General features: G+C 34.5%; 1 protein-coding gene and 1 long non-coding RNA gene across 3 annotated transcripts; one reads left to right on the top strand and one right to left on the bottom strand.

Annotated features, from left to right (window-relative positions):
- Window positions 1-59: 59 nt before the first annotated feature.
- On the bottom strand, window positions 60-14,617 carry LOC133196284 (uncharacterized). Its single transcript, XR_009722310.1, has 3 exons — window positions 14,514-14,617; window positions 4,656-4,728; window positions 60-153 (listed from the first exon to the last, which is right to left on the bottom strand). It is a non-coding gene; the product is annotated as an uncharacterized LOC133196284 (long non-coding RNA).
- Window positions 14,618-20,220: 5,603 nt separating this feature from the next.
- LOC133197204 (uncharacterized) lies at window positions 20,221-27,911 on the top strand. Of its 2 annotated transcripts, none has more exons than XM_061333115.1 (3): window positions 20,221-20,388; window positions 24,442-24,508; window positions 24,667-27,911. In XM_061333115.1, the coding sequence occupies exons 1-3, from the start codon at window positions 20,335-20,337 to the stop codon at window positions 27,015-27,017; spliced, it is 2,472 nt and encodes an 823-aa protein (XP_061189099.1). In that variant the 5' UTR covers window positions 20,221-20,334; the 3' UTR covers window positions 27,018-27,911. The 2 variants fall into 2 exon arrangements, with proteins under 2 accessions (XP_061189099.1, XP_061189100.1); XM_061333116.1 differs by having other exon boundaries at window positions 20,254-20,505; window positions 24,667-27,910.
- Window positions 27,912-27,915: the final 4 nt, after the last annotated feature.

Below are 27,915 nucleotides of genomic sequence, written 5' to 3'. Positions count from 1 at the left end.
AAACTGAGGAGATGGCTCAGCCACCTCTACAGTTTGCTCAAGCTTCTCCTGAGGTAGAGCCTGTACAGGCTCAGGAAGTGGCAGTGCCACCTCCTCAGGCTGCTGAAGAGCATCATCAACCTTCACCATCGGCTTCACCCTGGACCTTCGCACCTTAAAAGAGAAAAAATACCATATCAAAAAGAAGAATAGAAATGATAAATAAATATATATATATATAACTAATCAGAAGTCTCACCCACAAAAAGTCTGGTCACATGAAATACACATGTTCAATATAGAAGCACCAATTGTTCAAAAGCTATAGCCAATGCTAAAGTTTGGTCAAAGAAACTGGGGATAAGCCGACGAGCCATATGCCTACATAACAACAGATAAAAACATAGGTAATCAGAGATTACAGAGCTCACCTCAATGAATGTTGTCTTTAAGTAAAGCAAAGTCCCACACTAAGCTAATAATCTAGTAGTGTGCATCCCTAGATGCAACATTTCTGCAATTTTGGTCTGATAAGGCTTGCAGTTACTTGGGATATATGGACTTAGGCCAAACAAAAAAATATGTGTGGTTCCGGTTACACTTCCAAAAAAATTAGGGTAGGTAGGTAGGGATTTTTTTTTTTTTTTTTTTTTTTTTTTCAACAAAATGATTTTTCTTAATTTTTTCTAAATAATACCTATCACTGCTTTGCATATGGCATTTAGATGTGGTGTGATAATATACTAGTCAATATTGGTAGGGGACACCTACATGCCAGCTTGCTTTGGATTTAACACTATTAAACACTTGCACTACGTTTTGCAAGGAGGCCGTCATTGCTGAAACTAAAACTTAAACTGGAGCCATTGATGGAAATCGGGGAAAATTCCGGAAAAAATATGAAAATTGCCAAAAAAAAGTTTAGGGTCGGGGGTATAAAATAGGGAAGGTCGGGTAACCGGAACCACACATATTTTTTTATTTGGCCTTATCTAAAAACTTTAAGCTAATCACTCTCCCAGAAAATGCAAGTTAAACCCAGCATCTAAAGCAAGTTTAGAGCTAGTCACTTATCCAGAAAATATAAGTCAAATCCAGCATCTGAAGCAAGTTTGAGAGTGTTCATCCCTTGATGCATCATCCCTGCAAGTTTGATTCAGATAGACCTTATAGTTACTTGAAAATGAGATCTGCTCCAAAAACTTTAACCTGTCACTCATTCAGAAAATATAGGTCAGATCCAGCATCTGAAGCAAGTTTAGTAGTGTGCATCCTTAGATGTATCATCCATGCAAGTTTGGTCAATATAGGGCTTATAGTTACTTGGAAATGAAATCTGCTCCAAAAAATTTAACCTGGTCACTCATCCAGAAATTTTGTAGATCAAATCTAGCATCCGAAACAAATTCAGTAGTGTGCATCCTTAGATGTTTCATCCATGCAAGTTTGGTCAATATAGGGCCTATAGTTACTTGGAGAAGAGACCTGCTCCAAAAAGTTTAACCTGCTCCAAAAAGTTTAACCTGCTCCAAAAACATTAACCTGGTCATTCTTTAGCTGAAATTGCAGCATCTGAAACCTTGACTGGTACAATGAAATAAATCTTAAGCATCCTCCATGCATCTCTGATGAATATAGGGCATAGAAGTACTTGAAAAGAAAACTGCTCCAAAAACTTTAATCTGGGACGCCGAGGGTATTGCATAAAATTCCCCAACTTCGTTAAGGTGAGCTAAGAGATATGTTATGGACTTTGATGTTTTTTTTTGTTTTTTTTTTTTTTCCTTGTCAGGCTTTTTTCAGTGATGAAAAAAAATACAATCTGTTCTTAATCTTATTGGAAATAAATAATCTGTCATTCACCAACATGAAAATAAATAATCTGACTCAGTAAAATTTGCCCCCCCCCCCCCCCCCCCCAATCAAATGGTCGCCACCTAACCATGCAAGCTTCTAGTTTATTCATCAGTGCTAAATATACAGGGGGAGAAAAGAAGATTTTTAAAGAAATCATGAATTTTCACAGATCATTAAAGCCCCTCTGTTAACTTCAGAACCCATGACCCAGGGACCATGAATTTTACAATTTTGGTAGAGGATTCAATGCTTATTACAATAATGGGAACAGTTCAACAGCTTAAATTCCAGGATCAAAGAAGATTTTTAAAGATTACACTAATTTTGATGGTTTTAGCCCCACCCCTAAGGTCCAGCGAGGCAGGAACCATGATTTTCACAAATTTTGTTCCACTTTACTCATAGACGCTTTATGCCAAAATATGTTAAAATTATGGTTCAGTGGTTCTGTAGAAGAAGCTGAAAATGTTCTAAATTAATGTTAATGGCTGACTCATGATGACAGACAAAAACAGATACATTAATTATAGCAAAAAGATCACCAGAGTGACTCAGGAGGAAGAGGGGACATATTTCAGAGTAAATATTTCCATACATGCTCATCATGGAGCCCCACCCTAATTACAAAACCCCTGTCTCAGGGGCCTTGAATTTCCCAATTTTGGAAGAAGAACTCTAAGTGTTTATCATAACCATGCACTTAGTCTGTATTTTAAATACTTAAGAGCATAGAGGATTTTGAATGAATGATTGCATTTTCAACCTATATTAATCAATAGGTAGTTTTCGATAGGCCTGAATTTAGCAAGAGTTCTTTCCCGTTGGCTGCCATATTGTAGGTGCAACTAGTGAATTTTCCTCTTTGAGCAACCAATCTTAAACTTGTATGGCAGAAATATATACAAGGGCCAAAATCTTTAAAATACCAAAATTACAAATTAAAGGAAGCTTGTGTTAACATGCATTTATTCCTAAGAAAAATTGTGTTATCTTCCAACAAATTACCCAGTATGACAAGCTTAAATTGGTTGAATCATGAAGGAGTTTGGGCTTGTATATACGCCCAATATGGTGACCAACAGGAAATAACTTTTGCTAAAATTGTGTCTATCAAAAACTATATCTATAGCCTAAGAGCTAAAATTCTAACACCAAAACCTGACCAAGGGCAAGAGGCCATGAAAATCACCGTTTTCAGAAGAGCAACCTTTGCTCATAATATCTATAGATTAAGTTTGTCTGGTAAATATACAGGGGGCAAAAACAAGACTTTTTAAATGAAATTTAATATGGATTTTTACTAAATGATCTCTATGTATTATTTTTCCTACTAGCTAGTTTAACGTATGATTAAAAATATAATTATTAACAAATCCATGATACACTGTATATTGGAATAAACCTGCTAAAAAAGATTAACCAATCATTAAAGGTCACATAAACATCTGTATTACTTAACACGATTGAATTCATAGTTCAGATCCTTTTATTTAACAGAATTAAATTCTTAAAGTGAAAAAAAAATGTACTGCTTGGGATCTAAATTTTTTAACACTTATCGATAAAATGAGGCAATAAGATCGGAGATCAAATAACAAAAAAAAAATGATATATTGGAATAAACCAGTGCTAAACAAAGATTAACCAATCATTAAAGGTCATATAAACATCTGTATTACTTAATTAAGGAATGTTTTTAAGTTTTGTGTGAGTTATTGGTGTGTAAATCACACAGACTTGTCACGTTGGCATATTTCATGAAGTGCGCTAGTGCTTCATGAAAAATATGCCTACGTGCACGTCTGTGTGATTTACATGCAAATAATTCACACTAAACTTAAAAACATTCCTTATATTTACATTTTACAAGTTTAAAAGCACCAATAATATACTCAATATTTGAATTTCTTGCTGCACTATATCGTTACATTTTTATTTACGTCTCTGTAGCCTCATTGTGACGTCAGTTTAGTGCGAGTTTCTCCATGTATATTTCTACGCGTGAGTATACACAAAAATGAATTTCAAATTAATTTCACAGTTGGCTTAGTAGAAAAAACAGCAAATGTAAATATCACAATTTGAATTCATAGTTCAGATCCTTTTATTTAACAGAATTAAATACTTAAAGTGAAAAAAATGTAATGCCATTGCTGTGTATGAAAAAAATATCACATTGAATGCTTTTATTTATCGATGGTTAGTGATACCATACAACACAAAAATTTATCAACAACAACATTTACTTTATCAAGTGATTCTACTTTCAAGCGCAAGTCTCAGTACATCATGCAAGAACTGTCATGGCTGCTGAGGAGAACAATTGGTAAACAAGCAGATTTATTTTACATGGTTTTCGCTAAAAAAGGGCTATGTTGTTGACAGTGATTAACATTTCCGTCTTATTGGAAGTAAGTTATATATAAAAACAATTTTTGCCTGCAGTCGGCCGTATCTAAAAAATATATTCGCACCATTATGGAGATGCAGTGGAATTGTAGCCCTCTCCTGAAAATATCAGATTTAAAAAAATTGGAGAGGGCTACATTATTGCAGCTAGTATCTATGTTATGTCCCCAAAGGGACCATGAATGGCAAATAAATACCATTCTATTCTATTCAAAGTCCGGTCCAGAGGAATTACAGAGAGAGTGGGATATAACAACAAAATTCTATCTTGCTATAAAAAGTTTAAAGTATAATTAAATTTATTCAGAGAGGGAGATGTAAATCAAATAGCACTCTAATCCCCTCCCTCCTCCCCTTTCCTTCTTAAATAACATTTGTTACAAGTGAATCTTTTATCACTTATCACTTACAGGAAAGTCCACGACGTAGTCACTGAACCACCGGGGGCGCTGTCGAATTCTTGTAGATCGTCTTGGCTCCATTCTATAATAATAAAAACTTTATTACAAAACAAAGTTAATTTTCTTGAATTTCAATATACAGTAAAACACCTAATTAGCAAACACTTATTCCAATCACAACTTGAGAAAAAAAATCCTTACATTTTTGTAACACTGTAGGCCAAGGAATTGTGAAGAGAAACATCAAATATCAGAAACCCTTGGCTAGTGAAGATGTATACATTAGTAATGCAACATGAAAAGGAAATTGTATCTTGCTTCTTTGTTTAAAAGATTAAGATAAAAGAGTAATAGTAAGGTCAAGGTCACAATTATGGAAGGTTACGATCAGAAAATTATGACAGTTTTTAATAGCTCTCACAAATATATGTTAATAAAAGTATATGAAGTTTGATAAAAATATCTTCAATAGTTTCTTTGAAACTGATATTAAATGCAACTAGTAAGGTCAAAGGTCACAAGGAAGGTCAAGGACAGGTAAAAAAAAAATGAACAGTTGACAAGTTCTCACAAATATCTAAATTTAAGAAAAATATAAGGGTCAAAGGAAAGGTCAAGGTCGAAATTTTTTTTTTGTTGAGTCCCTCTCATCAATATGTGTCAGCCTATGAAGTTTGACATACCCCTTTTTAGCTCACCTGAGCTAAAAGCTCAAGTTAGCTTTTCAGATCACATTTTGTCTGTAGTCTGTCTGTCCGTCTAGCTGTCCGTCCGTCTGTAAACTTTTCACATTTTCGACTTCTTCTCCAGAACCACTTGGCCAATTTCAGCCATGCCCTCATTCAAGGGGAGATAATTCAGAAATAGTGAAAATCTGGTGGCATATTTTAAAAATTTTCTCCAGAACCACTGGCCCCAAAAAGTTGAAACTTATAGGAAACCTTTATTTAATAGTGTAGATTCAAGTTTGTTCAAATCATGACCCCTGGGGGTAGGTTGGGGCCACAATGGGGGATCAAAGTTTTCTATAGGAATATATAGGAAAATATCTTTAAAAATCTTCTTCTCAAGAACAGCAAAGCCATGATTTGTCATATTGATATGGAAGCATCCTCAGGTATTGTAGATTCAAGTTTGTTCAAATCATGACTCCCTGGGGTTGGGTGGGGTCACAATGGGGATCAAAGTTTTACATTGAAATATATAGGAAAATATCTTTAAAAAATCTTCTTCTAAAAAAAAAAGCCATGTTTAGTCACATTGATATGGAAGCATTCTCAGGTATTGTAGATTCAAGTTTTTTTTTTTTCAAGTCATGACCTCTTGGGTTAGGGTGGGGCCACAATGGGGGTTCAAAGTTTTACATAGGAATATATAAGAAAAAACTTTAAAAATCTTCTTCTCAAGAACAGCAAAGCCTTGTCTAGTCATATTGATAAGTAAGCATCCTCAGGCAGTATAGATTCAAATTTGTTCAAATCATGACCCCTGGGGGTAGGGTGGGGCCACAAGGGGGAATCAAAGTTTTCTATAGGAATATATAGGAAAAAACTTTAAAAATCTTCTTCTCAAGAACAACAAAGCCATGTTTAGTCACATTGATATGGAAGCATTCTCAGGTATTGTAGATTCAAGTTTGTTCAAATCATGACCCCCAGGGGTAGAGTGGGGTCATAATGGGGGATCAAAGTTTTACGTAGAAATATAGGAAAAAACTTTAAAAATCTTCTTCTCAAGAACAACAAAGCCATGTTAAGTCACACTGATATGGAAGCATCCTTGGGTAGTGTAGATTAAAGTTTATTCAAATGATTACCCCTGGGGGTAGGGAGGAGCCACAATGGGGTGTCAAATTTTTACAAAGGAATATAAATATAAGGAAAAATCTTTAAAAGTCTTCTACTCAAGAACAGCAAAGCCATTTGTTATATTGATATGGTAGCATCCTCAGGTAGTTTAAAATTTTCAGGGTTTTTTTTTTTTCAAGTAAGTTATCATAATTTTTCATTCCCTCCCCCAAAATAGGTTTTTTATGTCTGGTCAATTTTCCTTTCTTAATTTTTTGAAAATTTTTATTTTAAATTATTATTATTATTATTTTTACTAGACTTTGGGTGCACGGGTTGACATTGTTATGAATGCATCCATGTGCATATCGGACATTTACAAAATAGATACATCGACACATTCATATTGTAAGGTACTTTTGAGATAAACAATGAATGTGAATATAATTCTGGTGGGTTTTTGTTTTTTTGCAAAATTGTTGCGTAACGGCGTAGCGCAGAATGGGTTTGACCCCCAGTTAGCTATAAATCAAGTCATGAGTTCGAATCACGCCGGAGCTTACAAAAAAAGCTACATAAATTTCACCTTTCCTAACAAATTTAATAAAAGAAATTATGGATATTTATTGAAAATACGACGACAACAACAAAGAGTTCAGCACTGCTGATACATATCAAGCAAAGTAATGAAAATGAAGAAATGTGTTAAGCTGGTATTTTTACACAAATCAATTATTAAACTAAAGGTGTAACAAATTTTGAAACAATTTTAACACTGCAGGTCTCAACTTGTTCAAAATATGACCTCAACAATAAAAGAGTTACAACTCTTTTTGGATGATACAATATCATTCCATTTTTTAATTGAAATCATTTTTAACACTGCAGTGGGGGGGGGGGGGTTTACAACTCTTTTTGGATGATACAATATCATTCCATTTTTTAATTGAAATCATACAATGTAATCAGAAACATTTTAAAATAAATGTTTCTGATGTAATTATTCAGAGCCTAATTTTTTCCAAAATATTTAGTTTACTGACCTTGACTGATTCTATTTTGGAACAGTCAATGAGAATTTGGGAGCGGGATCTTGAACTGAATATGGGAATTTTTCTTACTTCATATGTAAATAATGCAGCAGAAATTAAAAAAAAAATATCTCATAAACATTTATATATCTGTTTAGTGATAACAAAAGGTAATCTACTGCAGTATTAAACGATCAAAAGTCATTACAACACTTGAGAACTGTCATGGCTGCTGAAGAAGACAACTTGTTTTCACGCTGGTGTATTTTTTTCTTGTGGCGATTTAATAAAACGTTAGTTTGTTTGCTACGATTAAATTAATTCATTTCATCAATGAATAATTTTTTTTTTAATCTTAGTTTTGTCCCACCTCATAGTTTTGAGATTTACTATGCATGGTTTATATTTTACAAACGATTGATATTTTAGCAGCATTGATAGAATGAACAGTACGGATCGCAAGGACTGACTTCACACTACCTATCAAGCATAGTTACCATGACAACCATTACATATTTAGAAGAACAGACCGTCCCTTCTATATAACGTACTGAAGATCAATAACAATAATTTACATATTTCACCCACTTTTTTGAAAGTTACAGAAATTTTTGGAGGTGAATTGAAATATAAACAATAAAATGCTTTCTTTGATGGTTCACATGGGAAATGCACGGCGCAAGCATTGCAAGGGGTGTTCACCGTATTGTTGACAGACCAGGGTCAGAGGTCATTACATGTATTTACATAACAAAGCTATAAACCTACAATAATGCTATTGATTTCACTACACTCCTAAAAAATATAATGTGAATTTTTTGCATGGAATCAAATATTTCTTTGCCCTTAGTTTATGTTTCATATTTACCGCGTTATAAATTTCAGCAGTGAAGGTAATAGTAAACATGGCGAACAAATTCAAGTTGCAATCATTTAGACACATTTCAAATTGAAAATATCGGTTATATTGACGTTTTTTAATTACTTCGATTTATTTCAAAGTTAAGAAATGAAAATAATGTTATTGTAATTTTTGGCGGAAAAAGAATGCCTACTTCACTAAGATGTTATTCTAGCTGGAGTTGTAACACCACTCCCCCCCCCCCTTTCACCTCAAAAAAGCATAAAAGAAAGGAGGGATAAAATAAAATCGGGTAGTTACATTAATATTGCTCCTACGATCATGAGCTTTTTGCCCCCGTTGAGATGGCCAGAGACATAAATAACATATAATAAATGTGTCTCCGAGATGGCGAATGATTACCCACGTTGCCACAATATCACATTTGTAATGGATAAACTCAGAAAGATAATACAAATATGTGTAAATTTTCATTGGAAATTTGCTACATATTCTGTTCATATATATTTATGATTTCTTATTTCTTATTAGAGAAATATAAAATAACAAATATAACTTAGTACTTGATTTAGCGTGAGTGTAACGCACATGCGCAAGATGGTAAAATCCAAAAAATCCAGATGATTTCCGGAATTTTCTGAGGAATTTTCGTTGATTATTAATTAGCGAAGGTTAATTGAGAAAAAATAAAAACAAATTGGTAATCTTCAAGTACCAATTATGTTTAAAATATATAAAACAAAAGACAGTACTCTTCCGATTTATCGGTATTAAAGGCCAAAAATTCGAGTCTATTATTTTAATATAGTAGTATAGATTGCTTTTCACAGTTTCATTAAATAAGCTTTCATATTTCTTCCTAGCTGCCCCCACCCTCCCTGATACTACACGTGTCTGCATCTGAAAATGCAACTCTAGAATAATTATGCACAGCACTACATGGCCAATGATGACTTTTGTTATTATTGGTTATAAAACAAACATGTTTTGGACACCTGAAATTTAATTAGAATGGAAGAAATTTACATCCCCCAAGAGCATGCACAGTCTTTATGCATGAAGACACTTCCCGCTATAATTGCACCTTTATTTAAACGGTATAAAGCACACAAAACTAATAAATAACTAAATGCATGTTTTGTCGATTTCTGTAAAGCTTTTGACACTGTCTTACATGATGGTGTAAAGTTAAAACTGCTACAAATGGGAGTAGGATGTAAATTTTACAATTTAATCAAAAATATGTATTCCAAAAGCAGGTCACATATTCAAATAGGAAATTATTTAACAAAACCTTTCTATACTCAACTGGGTGTAAGACAAGGGGACAATCTGAGCCCAAATTTATTCAAAATATTTATTAATGATCTACAAAGTATGTTGTCTAGTACACTGAACCCTGGTACACTTAATAGTTTAGAAATACATTGATTATTATATGCTGATGATGTTGTTCTGTTATCAACCTCAGACAATGGTCTTCAACAAAAGCTAAACACATTAGATGAATTTTGTCAAAAATGGTGTTTAAGTGTGAATGTTGATAAAACAAGTCTTAGTTTTTAATTAAGAGCCATTCTCTGTAATGACTTGAACTTTTATAAAGGAGCTGTGGCACACATAGTCTCAGAATTTCTCCAAACTCTCTATGATAAAAGTCTTTGATACTGTAAATTCAAATCAGGCAAAAATTGGTTGCTATGTGTTATGGTTACCATAGCAACATGTCCTAAAGTTTGAAAAATGGCATTTTTCAACATGTACAGAGTCCCATAGTTAATGTTTGCAGCAAAGCAAACAAGTGGCAATGACTGTTTCTGAAAGTTGAAGGTCTGGTGTCTTAAATGCATGATTAACATGTTTGGTAAATCAACTATTACATACGTTACTATGGAAACAAAGTATTTAAAAGTAATAATTTTGTTCATTTAATTTTATAAAGTCTTACACTTAAGAATAAAAACAACTAGATATCATTGAGATGGTGGCCATCTCAAAGGGCCCCGCTTTCAGCAACGAACATGAAAATGTAAGGTAGCTGAAAAGGGTTTATTTTGAAGAGGAACATTTGTGTACTATTAAGGGATGTGTTGTTTGAGTCTAAAGGGCTTCTATGTTATCCTTGTTATAATAAAAAAATGGCACGAAAATCACGAGTGCTCCATACCCTTTATCAAAAAAACGGCACAAAAATCACAAATGTTGCATATCCTCTATGAAAATTGTTGCATATCCTCTATCAAAATATGGAGGGAAAATCACAAATGTTCCGTACCCTAAGTCAATTAGTAAAGTTTGAGTCTGACTGGACTTACGGGAAAGAAATTATGCACCGAACAAAGATTTTAAACAGAGAGGCTGCTTTTTAACCTTGACCCTTGACCTAGAAACTTTGTTCAAGGTCACTGCTTATCCATTGACCAGTGACACTCTGTGAGTGAAGTATGAAACACATTGGACCAAGGGGAGAGAAGATATGATCTGGACAAGGATTTTTTTTTATATAATTCTGCTATGACCTTGTCCTTAGACCTAGAAACATGGTTCAAGGTCACTGCACACCCTTTACCCAAAGACACTCTGTGGGTGAAGTATGAGCCAGATTGGGCCAAGGAGAGAGAAAATATGCTCTGGACAAGAATTTAAACAGAGAGGCTATTTTTGACCTTGACCCTTGACCTAGAAACTTCATTCAAGGTCATGCACATCCATTGACCAGTGGCACTCTGTGAGTGAAGTATGAGCCACATTGGACTAAGAGGAGAGAAGATATGATCTGGACAAGGATTTTTCATATAATTCTGCTATGACCTTGACCTTTGACCTAGAAACATGGTTCAAGGTCACTGCACACCCTTAGCCCAAAGACACTCTGTGGGTGAAGTATGAGCCAGATTGGGCCAAGGAGAGAGAAGATATGCTCCGGACAAGAGATCTCGGGTGGACAGACAGACAGAAGGAGGGACGGACAGAAGGACGGACAGACTGATCACTATAGGATGCCCGCAGAGCGGGGCCCTAATTATAGGTTGAAATGCAAGCAAATAATAGACAAGAGATCCTTGTAACATATACCAAGGACGAAATATGATATTTCTTATAGGTTGGCAATGGTTGCCATGGTTTTAATACCACGAAGGGATTTTAAATTTACTCTCTTAGTGTTTAAATCTTATCTTATCTTTTAAAAAAGCATATTTCTCTATAGCTGATGATCAATTTTTAAAGGCGTTGGTGTAACCCTAATTTTCACATTTCAAAAAATTCAAATTCAATTCTTTAAATAGAGTGTTGCTATGGAAATAAGGTGAAAAAAAACATGCATACAAATCTGAAAAATATTCTGTTTCCTTGGATACGTACCCTTGTATGTAGATTCCCAAAACTTCAATGATTGATATATATAAACAACTAACCTGACTTTAAATTTTGACTACCATCCAATCTTTAACTGGATGCAAAAAGCTGGCACATAGGGTTTAATATTGACATAAAATTAACAAAATCGAACATTTTCTCTTCTTGGTAACCATAGCAACAGTGTTGTATTTTCAACAAACTTTATCAATATATGATATTCAACTTTAGTTCTACCAGATAAGTACTATTCAAGGTTTGTCAAATAATATGTTCCTTTGATTAAAAGGTAAGTAAATTCCTAAAGCAGCAAAAATATATATATATATATCACTTCAATCAACTAGAATGTTGTTTCCATGGTTACACTGCAAAGAAACAATTAATTCCAATTTTTCTTATGTTGTCAGTGTTGCAAGGTCCTAAGGATGTATAGTGCCAGTCATGAATTTTATTGTTTTTCCTCAAGATAGTAGCATTAACCCAATCATAGCAACAGATTTTGCATGGTAACACTGCATTACCATAGCAACCATGAAAGTTATTTTTTGAATAATATTGCCAATACCTGATTACTTAAGGTCAAATATTTTTTATTGTTTTTCTTAAGTTGTTGAATGAGTTTGATCATGTAACATCTATCATTTGTGAATGTTGTGTGTTTTTCAGCATTTTTCAGCATCAAAAATGTATTCCAAATGTACCCATGGTTACCACTTACTTAGAGATAAATTCTAAATAGTTTCTTTATAGCTTAAGTGGCAACAAGGTGTCATGTTTTTTGGAGAATGGTTTGTTTGTTTTTCTTAGTCTTTATTAAGGCTTAATAAAGATTCAAAGTAGCTGATAATCTCAATTTTTTCCACTTTTCTGGCTTTTACCATGGCAACCAAGACACATAGCAACGAAACTGTATTTGATATATGTTTCTGGTGTCAAGTTGTAATAATGGGCAAAGTTTCATCAAAATCGGTGACCATGCGTGGCAAAGAAGTTTAAGTGGTTACAGAGAATCGCTATTAATCTGGTAAACTGTTGAAGAATAAATTTTTATTGAATAATAGTATACTCGAAAATGTTACCAATTATAAATATCTTGGTGTTTATTACACTGCATCAGGTACTTTTTCGCAGGCTAAAGATGCATTGTACAAAAAAGGTTTGAAATGTTATTTTAAGTTATGTAAAGATATTTTAGCATTTTATCCTTCTGTTAAAACTAGTCTACATATTTTTGACCATACAATTAAGCCAATACTGTTATATGGCAGCGAAATATGGGGTGTGTTTAATCCTCATTCACCACGATTCAGAAATGGTATCTCGTTTGACAATGTATATAATTTTTCAGAACCTGACAAGCTACACTTGTACAATGCTTTTATTAATTCCAAAACACTTAGTACAAGTCATTGTCGCAAACCACGGCCAAAATGTACGATCCTCTCCCATTCTGGCCGTGGTTGAATCAGAAGAGAATATTTTGCAGCTCATTAAAATATTGACCAATGCGAGTAAAGCATAGTAGGATAATGGACTTTGCTGCGACCTTTCATTACCCAATCGCAGTTTATGGAACATTTTTTGTATACTGTTGATGTCAATTGTTGATTTTGATTGCGATGGAAACAAATATTGTCATTGGCTGAACGTGACGTCACAATATAGAGGCGTAAATATTCAAGATAACAACACTTTTTGTGATCAAGCAGCCATGGGTAGGAGAGAGCTATATGCGGACTCTGGACCGTGGCTTTTGAGACGATGAGTACAAATAGAGACTCCTGGTTCTCTTGTATACTTGAATTTTTGAAAATTTTAGAAATATCAAAAAATGCCTCAAATCCTCAAAAAAGTTTATTTGCTCTTGGTTCAACTCTAAAGAAAAAAATTCTCCTGGAAAATTGGATTCTTATGTAAAGCTGAAAAGTAATTTCCAATGTGAAGAATATTTAACATTACTGAATAACTTTGACTTTAGAAGGGACATAACCAGATTAAGAATATCTTCTCACAGGCTTAAAATTGAAACTGGTAGATATATTGGACTAGAAAGAGATAAAAGAATATGCATATGCGTCGGAAGCAAATTGAAAGTGGGGTATGTGGCTAATTGAAAGGGGGGGGGGCTAAACCAACAACAAAAGCCCCAGTTTTCAATGCCTATATTGTGTCTATCTTTGCAAAAAAATGGGGGGGGGGGCTAAGCCCCCCTAGTACCCCCCCTTCCGACACCTATGATATGTGAAAAATGTCATTTGAACGTAGTGGAAAATGAAATACATTTTACCATAGATTGTCCTTTTTACAAAGAAAAAAGAACCAAACTTCTAAATAAAGCACAGAAACATAATAAAAATTTTAATAGCTTAGATAGTTCTCAAAAATATTTTTGGATCATTACATGACTGTTGAAAATATGAATGTTTTACTTCAACTTGGAAACTACCTCTCTAATCATTTAATATGAAATTGTAAAGCACAACAACTTGCTTTGTATGTACTTTACTTTTACAATTTTTTTTTAAATTTATCTCCCTATTGATAATGTATTGCCTTTGTCTACTAATGTATCTTTCATGCCTCTCTAGGGGCCCTTGATTGGAAATAAATATTGTCTACTATCTACAGTCTAATAAATATGTTTAACTTACAAAATTTGGTAATGATGTAAAGAAATGTTTCATATACCAAAATGAATGTGTGGCTAACATTAGACAGTGACCTGAAATGGCGGCGGGAACAATCGAGTACTCACCGATGATCACGTTTTCAACAAAAACGTATAAAGTAAACAAAAAACTAATGATTACAATAAAAATCAACTTACCTCAGTCTGAAGTAATCTTCTTCTGTGTCTTTGATGATGAAAGAATGCTTTGATAGATTGCTTGGAAGGCTTTTGCAGAAGCAAATGCAAATCACTGCTATTCGAGTTAGACTCTAATATCAGTGTGACGAATTCTCACTCAGGGTCAGCTCACGTGACCAGTGCTGGTCAATAGAGCGTGAAAACTGTGAAAGGTGAGAGAGAGAGAGAGAGAGAGAGAGAGAGAGAGAGAGAGAGAGACTAATTAGTTTTTATAAATAACAAAAGAGCGAGTGCGCTTTTAAATTGTTTGAAATATGATGAGGGAGGGGACATGTGGGAGACAGTGACTTAAGAAAGTCGTAATAACGACTTTGTATCTCGAAATAACGACTTTTTATCTCGTTGTTACTTAGGGAATTCGTAATTACGACTTTTTATTTCGTTATAACGACTTAGGAAAGTCGTAATCACGACTTTTTATCACGTAATAACGACTTCTTATCTCGTTATTACGACTTTTTATCGTACGAAAGCCGGATAGGCTCATTTTTGACAAGATAAAAAAAAAAATAACTCGTTATAACGAGATAGTTATCTCGTTATAACGAGATAACTAACTCGTTATAACGAGATAATTATCTCGTTATAACGAGATACTAACTCGTTAAAACGAGATAACTTACTCGTTATAACGGGATAATTATCTCGTTATAACGAGATAACTTACTCGTTATAACGGGATAATTATCTCGTTATAACGAGATACTAACTCGTTATAACGAGATACTAACTCGTTATAACGAGATACTAACTCGTTATAACGAGATAACTAACTCGTTATAACGAGATAATTATCTCGTTATAACGAGATAACTAACTCGTTATAACGAGATAGTTATCTCGTTATAACGAGATACTAACTCGTTATAACGAGATACTAACTCGTTATTACGAGATAATTATCTCGTTATAACGAGTTAAATATTTTTTTTTGTCTTGTCAAAAATGAGCCTATCCGGCTTTCGTATTTATCGAGTAATTACGACTTTTTATTTTTTTTTTTCATTTTGAATTTTTTCCTTATCTCATCCTTTTAGTAACGTAAGCATAGAAGTACGGAAACGTATAATGGTCTCGAGTTGTTGAGTTGGAACGCGATATTTTTTTTTATTATAATATTGTCCAAAACGGTTGCTTCAAAGTTTGCAGATTTATCTGTGACAACAATCTCTAATGAAAGACACTTTTTTGACGTGTTTTGGACGACTTACAAACTTTAATTTATCAAAGTGGAATTCATCAATGACGAACTTAGATAATTCATATAAATTATACCGCTAAATATTGAATGTCGCAGACATTACTGCTACGCATTGCAGACATTATTTCAACATATTATATATGACACATAGGCGTCGGATGCAAATTTGAAACCGGGAGAGGGGGGCTAAACCAACCAACCAAACAAAAAAAAAACCTTTGGAGGCTAGGCCCCAATGTCTAAATTATGTTTATCTGTGCAAAAAAAGGGGGGGCTAAGCCCCTCCCGTTTTCGAAGTTTATGTGACCACTTCATATAGGCAACTAATCTAAATCAAAGAAAATTAAGTCATCCAAATTTGAACTACTTGTAATACTCATTTAAGCAAAGATGACATAGATTTGTCAATATACTATAAAGTATTGAATCGTTTGATTTGCAGTTCATTTTTTAATTGCCTCACAGTTGATACGAGTGGTATGCATAAAAAGAGAGGTCAATTTCGGCTATGATTATTTTTTTCAATACAGTTAAATTGTTGTTCAAACTTAGGATGACAAACGTACGTTAACAGACAAGAACTGTCAAAAAATCGACGTGAAAGCGTAATAAATGGAACCCTATTATTTATTCTCATTATATAAAACTGGTAGAATATTGCTACACATTTTATTAATTGCAACAACATTGATATTACGCAAAAATATATTATACTTTGGTTGAAGTCAACAGGGCATTTAAATCATCAAACAATTATCGTAATTTTCTGGTCTCATTGTACATCTTGACAAAATCATGACGCTATATATATTTTATTGGAAGATCACACTGATTTTATTTTGTCATTTTGAGGTAAAACACAACGACACGAGACGGTTATACGTTTCCGTAATATGGAAAGGTCAAATTAGGAAAACAAAAAAAAGTCGTAATAACGAGATAAAAAGTCGTTATTACGACTTAAGAAAGTCGTAATAACGAGATAAAAAGTCGTTATTACGACTTAAGAGAGTCGTAATTACGAGATAAAAAGTCGTAATAACGAGAAAAAAGTCGTTATTACGACTTAAGAAAGTTGGTATTACGACATAAGAAAGTCGTAATAACGAGATAAAAAGTCGTTATTACGACTTAAGAGAGTCGTAATTACAAGATAAAAAGTCGTAATAACGAGATAAAAAGTCGTTATTACGACTTTCCTAAGTTGTAATAACGAGATAAAAAGTCGTTATTATACGAGAAAAAAGTCGTTATTACGACTTTCCTAAGTCGTATCAAGTCGTAATAACGAGATAAAAAAAATATTACGACTTAATAAGTCGTAATAACGAGATTAAAAGTCGTAATTACGAGATAAAAAGTCGTTATGACGACTTTTTTTATTTTGTTCATTTTTCTTATTTGACCCTTCTAGGCTTTCGTGGGGTCGTGTCGTTATCATTGCAGACTAATAATATTGCATAGGGCTTTTTAAAACTGCATCAAGTTATCAGTCATCTCGAGATAAATCAATGCTAGGGGGATTTCTACGGAAGTCCATTTGGGACCTATCAAAAATATTTTTGAATGCGATATAACGAATTGTCGAATTTGTTATAACGAATTTAATTCGTTATCACAGTTTCTTTGAATTCTACATAATGAATTTAATCTGTTATAAGAAATTTGTTGAATTCGTCATAACAAATTCAAAAATTTGTTATAACGAAATAAATTCGTTAAAATGAATTCTGAAACTTGTTATAACGATGTAAATTCGTTAAAACGAATAGTCTAATTTGTTATAAAGATTTAAATTTGTTAAAACGAATTCGTCAAATCGTTATATCAAATTCATACATATTTTTCTATAGGCCCTGATTGTTGAATTTGATTTAACGAATTTAATTCGTTATAACAATTTTTTGAATTCGTTATAACGAATTTTAATTTGTTATAACAAATTTTAGAATTCGTTATAACGAATTTAATTTGTTATAACAATTTTTGGAATTCGTTATAACGAAATCAACAAAATTGTTATAACAGATTAAAATCGTTATAAAGAATTCAAAGAAATAGTAATAACGAATTAAATTCGTTATAACAAATTCTACAATTCGTTATATCGAATTCAAAAATATTTTTGATAGGTCCTAAATGGGCTTCCGTAGATTTCTCTTCTGAACTCTACAAGGAAACCACAGGCACCTGGGGTCTCACCCCCCCCCCCCCCTTTTCCACATCAACAAAATTTACCCTAGATGCGGTTGATTTAATCGAAATATTTCCAAATCAGGGGCACATAAAAATTAAATGGAAATATGAAAAGGAAGAAGAATGTGTAACAAATTTATTGATGTATGCATATTCCATGTGTTCTTATGCTTTAGATAAATAATCAGGCGAAGTTTAAGCGAGGTGAGGCAGACGACGAGAAAAGAGTTGCAAGCCTTCTCTCTTTTTATGTATCAGTCGAAAAACGGTATATTTAAAAACAGTATATAGAGACAAAAGAGTTACATTATTGATAACATAGAGTGCATATTAGAATACAAAAATAGGAAAAAGGTGTCTCGACCTCATATTTAAAAAGAAAAAAATGGAAAGGGGGGGGGGGGTCCAGACCCCAAGTGCCTGTGAAGGAAACTTGCGAGTAAGCAAAAAATACTGTAAAAGAAAAATTCTCTTATAATGTACATGCATGTATAAAGCGTTCTTTTAACAATCCACCATGATCGTGTGAAACACTGAATATTGTTTCCACAGCTTGATTTTTATTAACCCCCCCCCACAACTCATCCTCTCTCTCTCTCTCACACATGTGTTTGAGAAACACTGATGACCACGTATGGCAGCTTTTTCAAAAGGGTGGTGAACAAGGTAAAAAAATTTTGGTACACAAAGAAAATTTTAAACACCAGTGAAATATGAAAGCCTTAGCACAAACCGTTCAAAAGTGTTGGAAAAGTTTTAAGTTTTACGAGGGTAGGTCAAAGTTCAATGTCAAGGTAAAAATTTGAAATGGTCGTTCCCAAAGAAATTATATCTTGTCACAAGGAATACAAATGTGTGATATGAGAGCCCTAGCATTAACCATTTAGAAGTTACGGCAAAATTTGTTGTTGTTTTTTTCGAGAGTACGTCAAAATTCGAGGCCAAGGTCATGAAGGCAAAAACGTTGTGAAAGGAAAGGATTGTCACAAGAAATACACATATGAAATATGAAAGCCTTTGCACTAACCGTTTGGAAGTTATGACCAAGGTTATGGTTGTATCAAAGGGAGGTCAAACTCCAAGGTCAAGGTAATGATGTAAAAAATCTATAGTTATCCAACAGAAGGTCTTGTTACAAGAAATAAACATGTGAAAAATGAAAGCACTAGCAATAACCGTTCAGAAATTATGTCCAAATTTAAAGTTTTTTCATAAGTAGGTAACTACGAAGTAAAAAAATGTTGGTACCCAAACAAAGGTTTTGTCATAAGAAATGCACATGTGAAAAGACCTAGTACTAAACATTCAAAAGTTGTAGCCAAGGTTAAAAAGTTTTTTGCGGACAAATGTACTGCTAGACAGACCAAAAACTATATGCCCCTGAATCTTTGATTTAAAGAAATAAACTTTTCGCGGACAAACGTACTGCTAGACAGACCAAAAACTATATGCCCCTGAATCTTTGATTTAAAGAAATACACTGTAATAAAAATAACGAATTCTCTTCACGACACTTTTTTTTAGATTTCTAGGTTAGGCTGATCGTTGCTATTCATAATATGTTTGTTCCCCGCATTTGCGCATTTGTCGATCTGTCCGTCTGTTTGTCAATCCGTCTATACCACAGTCACAAAAAAAAACTTTATCCTTTGCCATCACTTTTGAACAAATAGTTCTGGAAAGTTATTTCACTTGCATCCAACTTCTACTCAGGTGACCATAACATTCAGGCACATAGAATCCGGGGTGATCGAGGGTGGGAGTGAGGGATGCCGGCCTGCCCCTCCCCCACCCTTTTTTTATTGAACGGAAATTTTTACTCTGAATTTAGTATAAAAGGTTCATTGAAAGGCTGGTCCCGCTGTTAATTGGCCTTGACAGTTGATATTCCCATTCCCCCCAAAATAAAAGTTGGAGTTGGGAGAATTATCCTATTTTGGGTAATTAATTTTTTTTCTTTACTTATATTTGAATCATATACTAAAAGAATTATAGCTGGGGAGGGGGGGGGGTTCAATCAAGGTAAACATTGTACTTTCATCGTATTGCCTGGAAAAAAGCAATAATTGTATAACGTTTTCACTATACTAGTATATCATTTTTCTAGTCTCAATTACCCAAGTATTTCAAACAAAATATGTTATAAATATGAATTCCCATGGCTGTTTGTTTTTCCTTTTTTACTGTAATTCTATTCAAGTCCTCATCCACTTGAGCATCGGCGCCGATGCGCCCCGCCCAGGCTGTCAATCAAAATAGCAGCATCACATAATCGAGATTATGGCAACAATAAATGGGATACACCCAGAACACTTTTTTAAAAATATCTTTAAAACAAAATATAGAAATCCACTAATGTAGATCATTCGGGAATGTGCTGTTATGAAGAGCAAGAGATACCATCCCCTGCAAATAATAGCTAAACGATTGTACAAGGTAAGTGATTAGTGCGCGATATATACTAACGAGGCTGTTACATTTCCTCTATACTCATAATGAGTAGATAACGCACTCAGCATCGCACTTTCAACAGGGCTTGGATCTCAAAATCAGGTAATATCTTACACTGTGTATTGGAGGGTTGAAATTTTTTAAGGAAAATCTTTCAAAATTCATGCATTGTGTTCTAGTTTTAACTCTTGGAATACTCTCTTATTTCTCTCTCTCTCTCTCAAATACCTTATTTTTGTAAAGTTTAAAAAAAAAAAACCCACCCAAACATCTGTATTGTAAAATGTTCAAAGTTCAGACCAATCACGCAGGCAATTAGCCATCTGTTTAAGTTTCTTTTTTTTCATTTTAAAGTTGATTTTATTGTAGATAAAAAGAATTATTAAAAAAAAATATATTATTCAAATACAACAGGTAAAAGTACAGGAATGCTAAATATTGTTCCAGATACCAGAATATAATGTATCTGGGAGGGTCTTTTTATTTATCAAAATTATTTTATGTTTTATTTACAAATGTTGTCGCATTACAATAGCCATGTGTTTTAATGGAACTTAACATCCTTTGTCTGTGAAAGGATGGAGCGTTTTTATACGATGGGTGTCACCGAGTTTAACTCGAAATAGTCATCATCAACTCTTCAGACTTTAGTATTTACAAGTGATGACTGCAGCGGTTCATTTGTGAAAACCTGCTATTTTTAGAGTAAAAATTAAAATTTCTTTGTACGTACTTACTATACCTTATCAGTTTTAACATAATATGATTGGTATTTTATTTTAAGATCATGGTAACTTGATCCCCTTCAGTAATGACGTTATCGCAAGTGCTGTCGCGTTATCGCAAGGGACACAGAACAGAATGGCTAAGGGTCTCTGGCGTGGCCACAAAGCGATACACTTTAATTGTTCATTGTACTAATATAAAAACAAGAGGCCCAGGGGCCACATCACTCACCTGAGCACTAGGGCTGTCACGGTTCCAAAATTTTTCGGGTCGGGTCGGTTCTGTAAATTTTCGGTTCGGTTTCGGGTTTTTCGGGTCGGGTATTTACATCTATTTTAAACCTTAATTTCATGAATTTAACTTGAAAAATCTTTTAAATTATTTGTTACATTAAATTTACATTGGAAACAAGTCTTAACCATGCGAACGTCTAGACATCGGTGACTTGGTCTACTATTACCCACAACCTGACCATTCCTGCTCGTTTTGATAATTATCTAATACTTCCGTGACAAGTGTTTTGTCATGGAATGAAGTAGATTTCAGTTGTGATGTTTATTTATCACTGTTATCGTCGTCATTCCTTTGATTTCGACGCCATTTTTTGTATTGAACAGACTCTAATATATAAACCAGACCCGAACCGAAATCCGGAAAAATGGAACCGGAACCGAACCGAACAACTTGGACCGCGGTTCTCGGTTATTTCGGGTACTCGTGACAGCCCTACTGAGCACTGTGGCCAGGAAAAAAGGAAAAATCAGTTTAGTATTGAAAAGCTTAAATACATAAATGGTCCAACCTACCCCTAAAAGGGAGTTGGGGGGGTATGACTTGAACAAAAGTAAATCTACACTGCTTACATAATTTTTTGACTAACTGTGACTTTTTTCTCTACAAGTTTGAACTTTCATTGTGGCCCCACCCTACCCCTGGAGGTCATGATTTGAACAAATTTGAATCTACACTATGTGAGGATGCTTCCATATAAATATTACAACCCGTGGCTTTGCTGTTCTTGAGATTTTTAAAGGTTTTTCCTATATATTCCTATATAAAACTTTGAACGTTCATTGTGGCCCCACCCTACCCCCAGGGGTCATGATTTGAACAAACTTGAATCTACACTACCTGAGGATGCTTTCAAAAAAATATATCCAATCAAAGCTTTGCTGTTCTTGAGAAGAAGATTTTTGAAGATTGTTCCTATGTACACCTATGTTAAACTTTGATCATCCATTGTGGCCCCACCCTTACCCTGGGGGTCATGATTTGAACAAACTTGAATCTACACCACCTGAGGATGCTTCCAATATAAATATGACCAATCATAGCTATGCTGTTCTTGAGAAGAAGATTTTTCCTATATATTCCTATGTAAAACTTTGATCGTCCATTGTGGCCCCACCCTACCACTGGGGGTCATGACTTGAATAAACTTGAATCTATACCACCTCAGGATGCTTCCAAATAAATATGACAAATCATAGTTTTGCTGTTCTTGAGAAGAAGATTTTTGAAGATTTTTCCTATATACTCCATGAAAACTTTGATTGTCCATTGTGGCCCCACCCTACCCCCAGGGGTCATAATTGGAACAAATTTGAATCTACACCACCTGCAGATGCTTCCATATAAATTTGACCAATCATGGCTTTGCTGTTCTTGAGAAGAAGATTTTTGAAGATTTTTCCTATATTCTCCTATGTTAAACTTTAATTGTCGTCCAGTGTGGCCCCACCCTACCCCCCCGATGGTCATGATTTGAACAAACTTGAATCTACACCACCTGAGGATGCTTCCAAATAAATAATACCAATCATTGCTTTGCTACATTTGTATTCTTGAGAAGAAGATTTTTGAAGATTTTTCCTATATATTCCTATGTAAAACTTTGATCGTCCAATGAGGCCCCACCCTACCCCTGGGGGTCAGGATTTGAACAAACTTGAATCTACACCACCTGAGGATGCTTCCATATAAATATGACCAATCATAGCTTTGCTGTTCTTGAGAAGAAGATTTTTGAAGATTTTTCCTATATATTCCTATGTAAAACTTTGATCGTCCATTGTGGCCCCACCCTGCCCCCGGGGGTCATGATTTGAACAAACTTGAATCTACACCACCTGAGGATGCTTCCATATAAATATGACCAATCATAGTTTTGCTGTTCTTGAGAAGAAGATTTTTGAAGATTTTTCCTATATATTCCTATGTAAAACTTTGATCGTCCATTGTGGCCCCACCCTACCCCCGGGGGTCATGATTTGAACAAACTTGAATCTACACCACCCAAGGATGCTTCCATATAAATATGACCAATCATAGCTTTGCTGTTCTTGAGAAGAAGATTTTTGAAGATTTTTCCTATATATTCCTATGTAAAACTTTGGTCGTCCACTGTGGCCCCACCCTACCCCCCGGGGTCATGATTTGAACAAACTTGAATCTACGCTACCTGACAATAATTCCATATGAGTTTCATCTTTCCTGGCCCATTGGTTCTTGAGAAGAAGATTTTTCAATAATGCCATTAATTTTTTGCTATTTCATAATTATCTCCCCTTTGAGGAGGGAGTGGCCCTTCATTTGAACAAACTTGAATCCCCTTTACCCAAGGATACTTTGTGCCAAGTTTGATTGAAATTGGCCCAGTAGTTCTGGAGAAGAAGATGAAAATGTGAAAAGTTTACGACAACAACGACGCCGACGACGACGCCGACGACGACAGACAACGGACAAATTTTGATCAGAAAAGCTCACTTGAGCCTTCGGCTCAGGTGAGCTAAAAAAGAAGATAAAAACATCTTAGGTTAAAAAAAATAATACATGAAAAAGATAAACTTTTCTTTTAAGTTTAACACTAGAATATTAACACATTACGTTTAAATAAATGAATTATGATTACAATGTTGAAATACTTAAAAACTTTCCGAGTTTGGAAGATTGAGTATAAAAAAATCGACTGTCAATCGGGAAAAAGTTGTTCCTATTTAGACAATTTTATAGATGTTGAATTCCTTGTCAACACGATTTACGAAGTCCGCCAAAAGCCGCGCAGTTCTGGGAACTGTGTACCTCGCATTCTGCTGTATTGAGTCCAGATCGATACATACAAAAGTAGATTAATCAACATTTTCTACATTATACGGAGATAAATCGGCTAAAGTCATGTTCTTCAGTTTAATGAGATTTTTTCATCTTTTTTGTACCTACAGGATTGTCTTTACATGGGAATGACACCTAGTAATTCCAGGACTTTTGCAATCATGCAGGAGTGATAATAATTAAGATCTCTTCGTTTTATAGGTGTGCAATACTCCGACAATTGGTTTGGTCATGTGGTGGCGAACAACCATTTATTTCGTTATGTTAGGTAATTATCCACTTCTAAATATAGTGATCTAATTTCTTGACTCTGCATGTCTTTAATAATATCCTGTTTTTGTCGGCGACCTTTACCTTGTTATGTTTTGAATTATTTTGAAGACAATTAAAATCGATGAATCAGTACATGCACTTTGCAATTATCAGGTTGTGTATGTGGAGATGAAACAGTTTCTGCTTCGTTGGAGGAAAACACCACATCATCCGTTCCAAAGTCTTCTATGGAAAACGTGGCATCAACGGTGAATCTGATAGCAACACCCACTACCGAATTTCCCTCCACACAAAATTTCACACTCTCGCCATCAACTGATGTCTTTTTAACACCTTCCTTAACTTCTTCGGAGGAAAGTGTGATCGGAATAAATGGGTCCGTATTTACAAAATCAGTAGACGTATCAAGTCATGAAAGTTTTTCAAATTCCCTGGACACTTTAATGGGTTACGATGCCAGATCTACAAACACATCGCAGCCTGAGGTTTCTGCATCACCCAAACCGTCACAATTCGTCAGTGTTGAGCCTTCACTGCTTTATTCAACCTTTTCTATTCCAATGGAAAGCACGACTGAAAATTTCACATCTAGTGAATCTACTCTTTCACCAAGTTCTCTTACAACACACCCATACATTTCTAGCAATGCCTCCAGTTTCTCAGTTAGCAGTTCGATTTATCTGTCATCTAGTGTAACAGAAAATGTATCTACCACTACACGGTCCTTGTCATCAGCTGATAACTTTACGACGATCATCAGACCTGCGTTATCCTCGGCATTTACCCTCACAGAAACCGTTCCATCTCCATCATCCAGTGAGGTAGTGCCATCACTACAATCTGTGACTACTAGTGTAATATCAACCTCTTATTCTGACATCGAATCGATGACTATTTTGCCAGTCTCGTCGCAAAATGACTTAATTTCCGGAGACATGGAGACGTTAAGAGACCTATCATCTGTTGAATTTTCTTCAGTATTTCCATCAATAAGTTCTAGTGTTTATTTAACGTCATTTCAAAATTTACAAAATGAAACTGACTCGATGGTAAGCTCTTCGCTAACAACTGGCAATACGAGTTCTTTTCTTCAGGTTGCAACAAAGATTTCACCACAAACTACGGGTTCCGATTTGGAAAGTTTTGCAACACAAATCACCGACACTACTTTCTTAATTTCCTCAACTTCGCCTGAACGCGCAGACTCGGCATTTTCGTTTATTTCTACAGACATTTATGCTGGCAAATCTCAAGCTGCGTCTAGTGTTTTCACTCAAGCTGCTTCTAGTATCTTAACATATCCAAAGGAATTAAGTACCAAAACATCCACTGAACCGAATTCTTTTGGAGAAATTACTCTCGAGACTCGACCTCCACCAAGCTATCTAGCTTCTATTTATCCAACATCGATTCCGCTTTCTTCATCAATTCTTAGTCGTGAATCGGCATTCCACGGTTTTACACATTCCATTTCTACCACTGAAGATACATTTGTTCCACAATCAACATCCCTCTATAGCAAAATAGTGACATCAAGTTCTGCGTATATCACAACCACTGAATCTATACCAACAACTCAAAGAACAGATGGAACATCTGTAGACTTGGTCACCGCTGAACCTATATCGACAACTCAAAGAACAGATGGAACGTCCGTATACTTGGTTTTTGTAAACCACACATTTGAGATGATATTCAAAGGAAACTGTGAGCCACTTGTACAAGACAAGATTTTGTTAAAAACTTTCTGGGATCAGTTACAAGAAAAGATTATCCACAGACTGAATTATCCGAAAATTTCAGTCAGCGCTTCAAACATCGCTTGTAATCCTTTAAGAATTTCATTCACACTTTACCAGATACCTGAGAAAAATTGCACATTGGTCTTTAGCTCTTTAAAAGAATTAGTTAGTTTTGTTGATATAAATGTCACCATATTTGGACGAATAGAACATTACAAAGCTATTCAAGTAAATATGAGGCCATCTGTGAAGGACAAGGGTAAAGATAAACTTGCAGGATTGGAAGAAATAGACCTCATTGTTCTTATTGCCGCCGGTGCCTTTTGCTTTGTTTTAATATCTGCAGGTCTTGTCATATGTATACGAGAATCTTACAGACGCAAAAGAACGCGAACATTTGAACTGGCGAACAAATATCAAGCAGAGGATTTTACCCTCACCAAAATTCCGCGACCTGCAGTTAATTATACGGAAAAAGGTGAGGACATCCACTCTAACGGTCATAATAATGGTGACCCAACTGATGTAGAAAGAGAAACACTTATGGACAGTTTACATCTCCGTGTCAATTCTAATGAAAATGGACTGATGGTAGGGATAACTGGGACACTGGAAAGACAGAAGGCCGAGCCCGACTCTTCTCCGACACCGTCAGTCACGGACAGTGAGCACCTGAAAGTTCCACTAGTTTCCAGGAAAGAGGAAACCCTTCAGAGTCAGGATAACCCTATCTACTACATTGATGATGAACATAATGAATAAAGAGACACATATCTTGCTTATTATACTGATTATGAATATGATGAATAGCAATCCATCTCTATGTCAAAGAGGAACAGAAAGTTCTCATAAAACTGTGGAAATCGACTTGATAATAAGCCTATTCTAAACCATTTCAGGATATTTACTTAGAAAATGAAAGTTTTTGAATGAAGAAGATGTAATTTGCATTAGACAGATATACATAAAACTGTTACCCCCTATTCTAGCTGAGATAAATTGAATTGTCAGTTTTGGCATTTTAATTCAATAAATTCATCATTTGAAACGAAAAAATTAAAATAATCATTATTTATTTATTATTAGATATAAGGCCTTGAAAATTTGGACTTTCCATAGACTTGAATAAAAGATATTAGTCCCAGAAAACTTGTGATCTAGAATTAAACTTTTCCTCCTATTTTTTCAGAATATTGTCAAAACTACCTAGAAAATATGAATAGAAAGAAGGGGGAGTGGCTTAAAAAAATTATGCTTACTTTGATGGATAAAACAAGAGATGTTTGGTAAAAATGGCTGACAGCTGAGCAGAAATGTCCTTAATTTAACCTTCATTTGCAATGCATCATATAACATTCCTGTAAATCATGATTATGTAGCTCCAAGAAGAAATACTCATCCAAAATTAAAATGGTGTCTAATTTACATAGAAATGAAGAGCATGAATGTACGCGTTTTATGGGAATATTATACAATATTGCAATATTTTTTTCATAACCCATATCTCCTTTAAGTGTTTATTGAATATTGATAAACCCGTTATCTATAAATATGTATATATTAATATTTCAATGCAATTCTAATATGTGCAGGCACATTTGTTACTTAACATAAAACACATATTTTGAAATGTTCTCTTTCATAAAATAAACCACTACAT

This window comes from Saccostrea echinata, unplaced genomic scaffold (genome assembly GCF_033153115.1).
Source record: "Saccostrea echinata isolate AGI-Se365-2 ecotype Australia unplaced genomic scaffold, CSIRO_AGI_Sech_v1 ptg000030l, whole genome shotgun sequence".
NCBI lineage: Eukaryota > Metazoa > Mollusca > Bivalvia > Ostreida > Ostreidae > Saccostrea > Saccostrea echinata.
The sequence above is the reverse complement of the archived record's forward strand: the minus strand, read 5'-3'. Positions and strand labels throughout refer to the sequence as shown.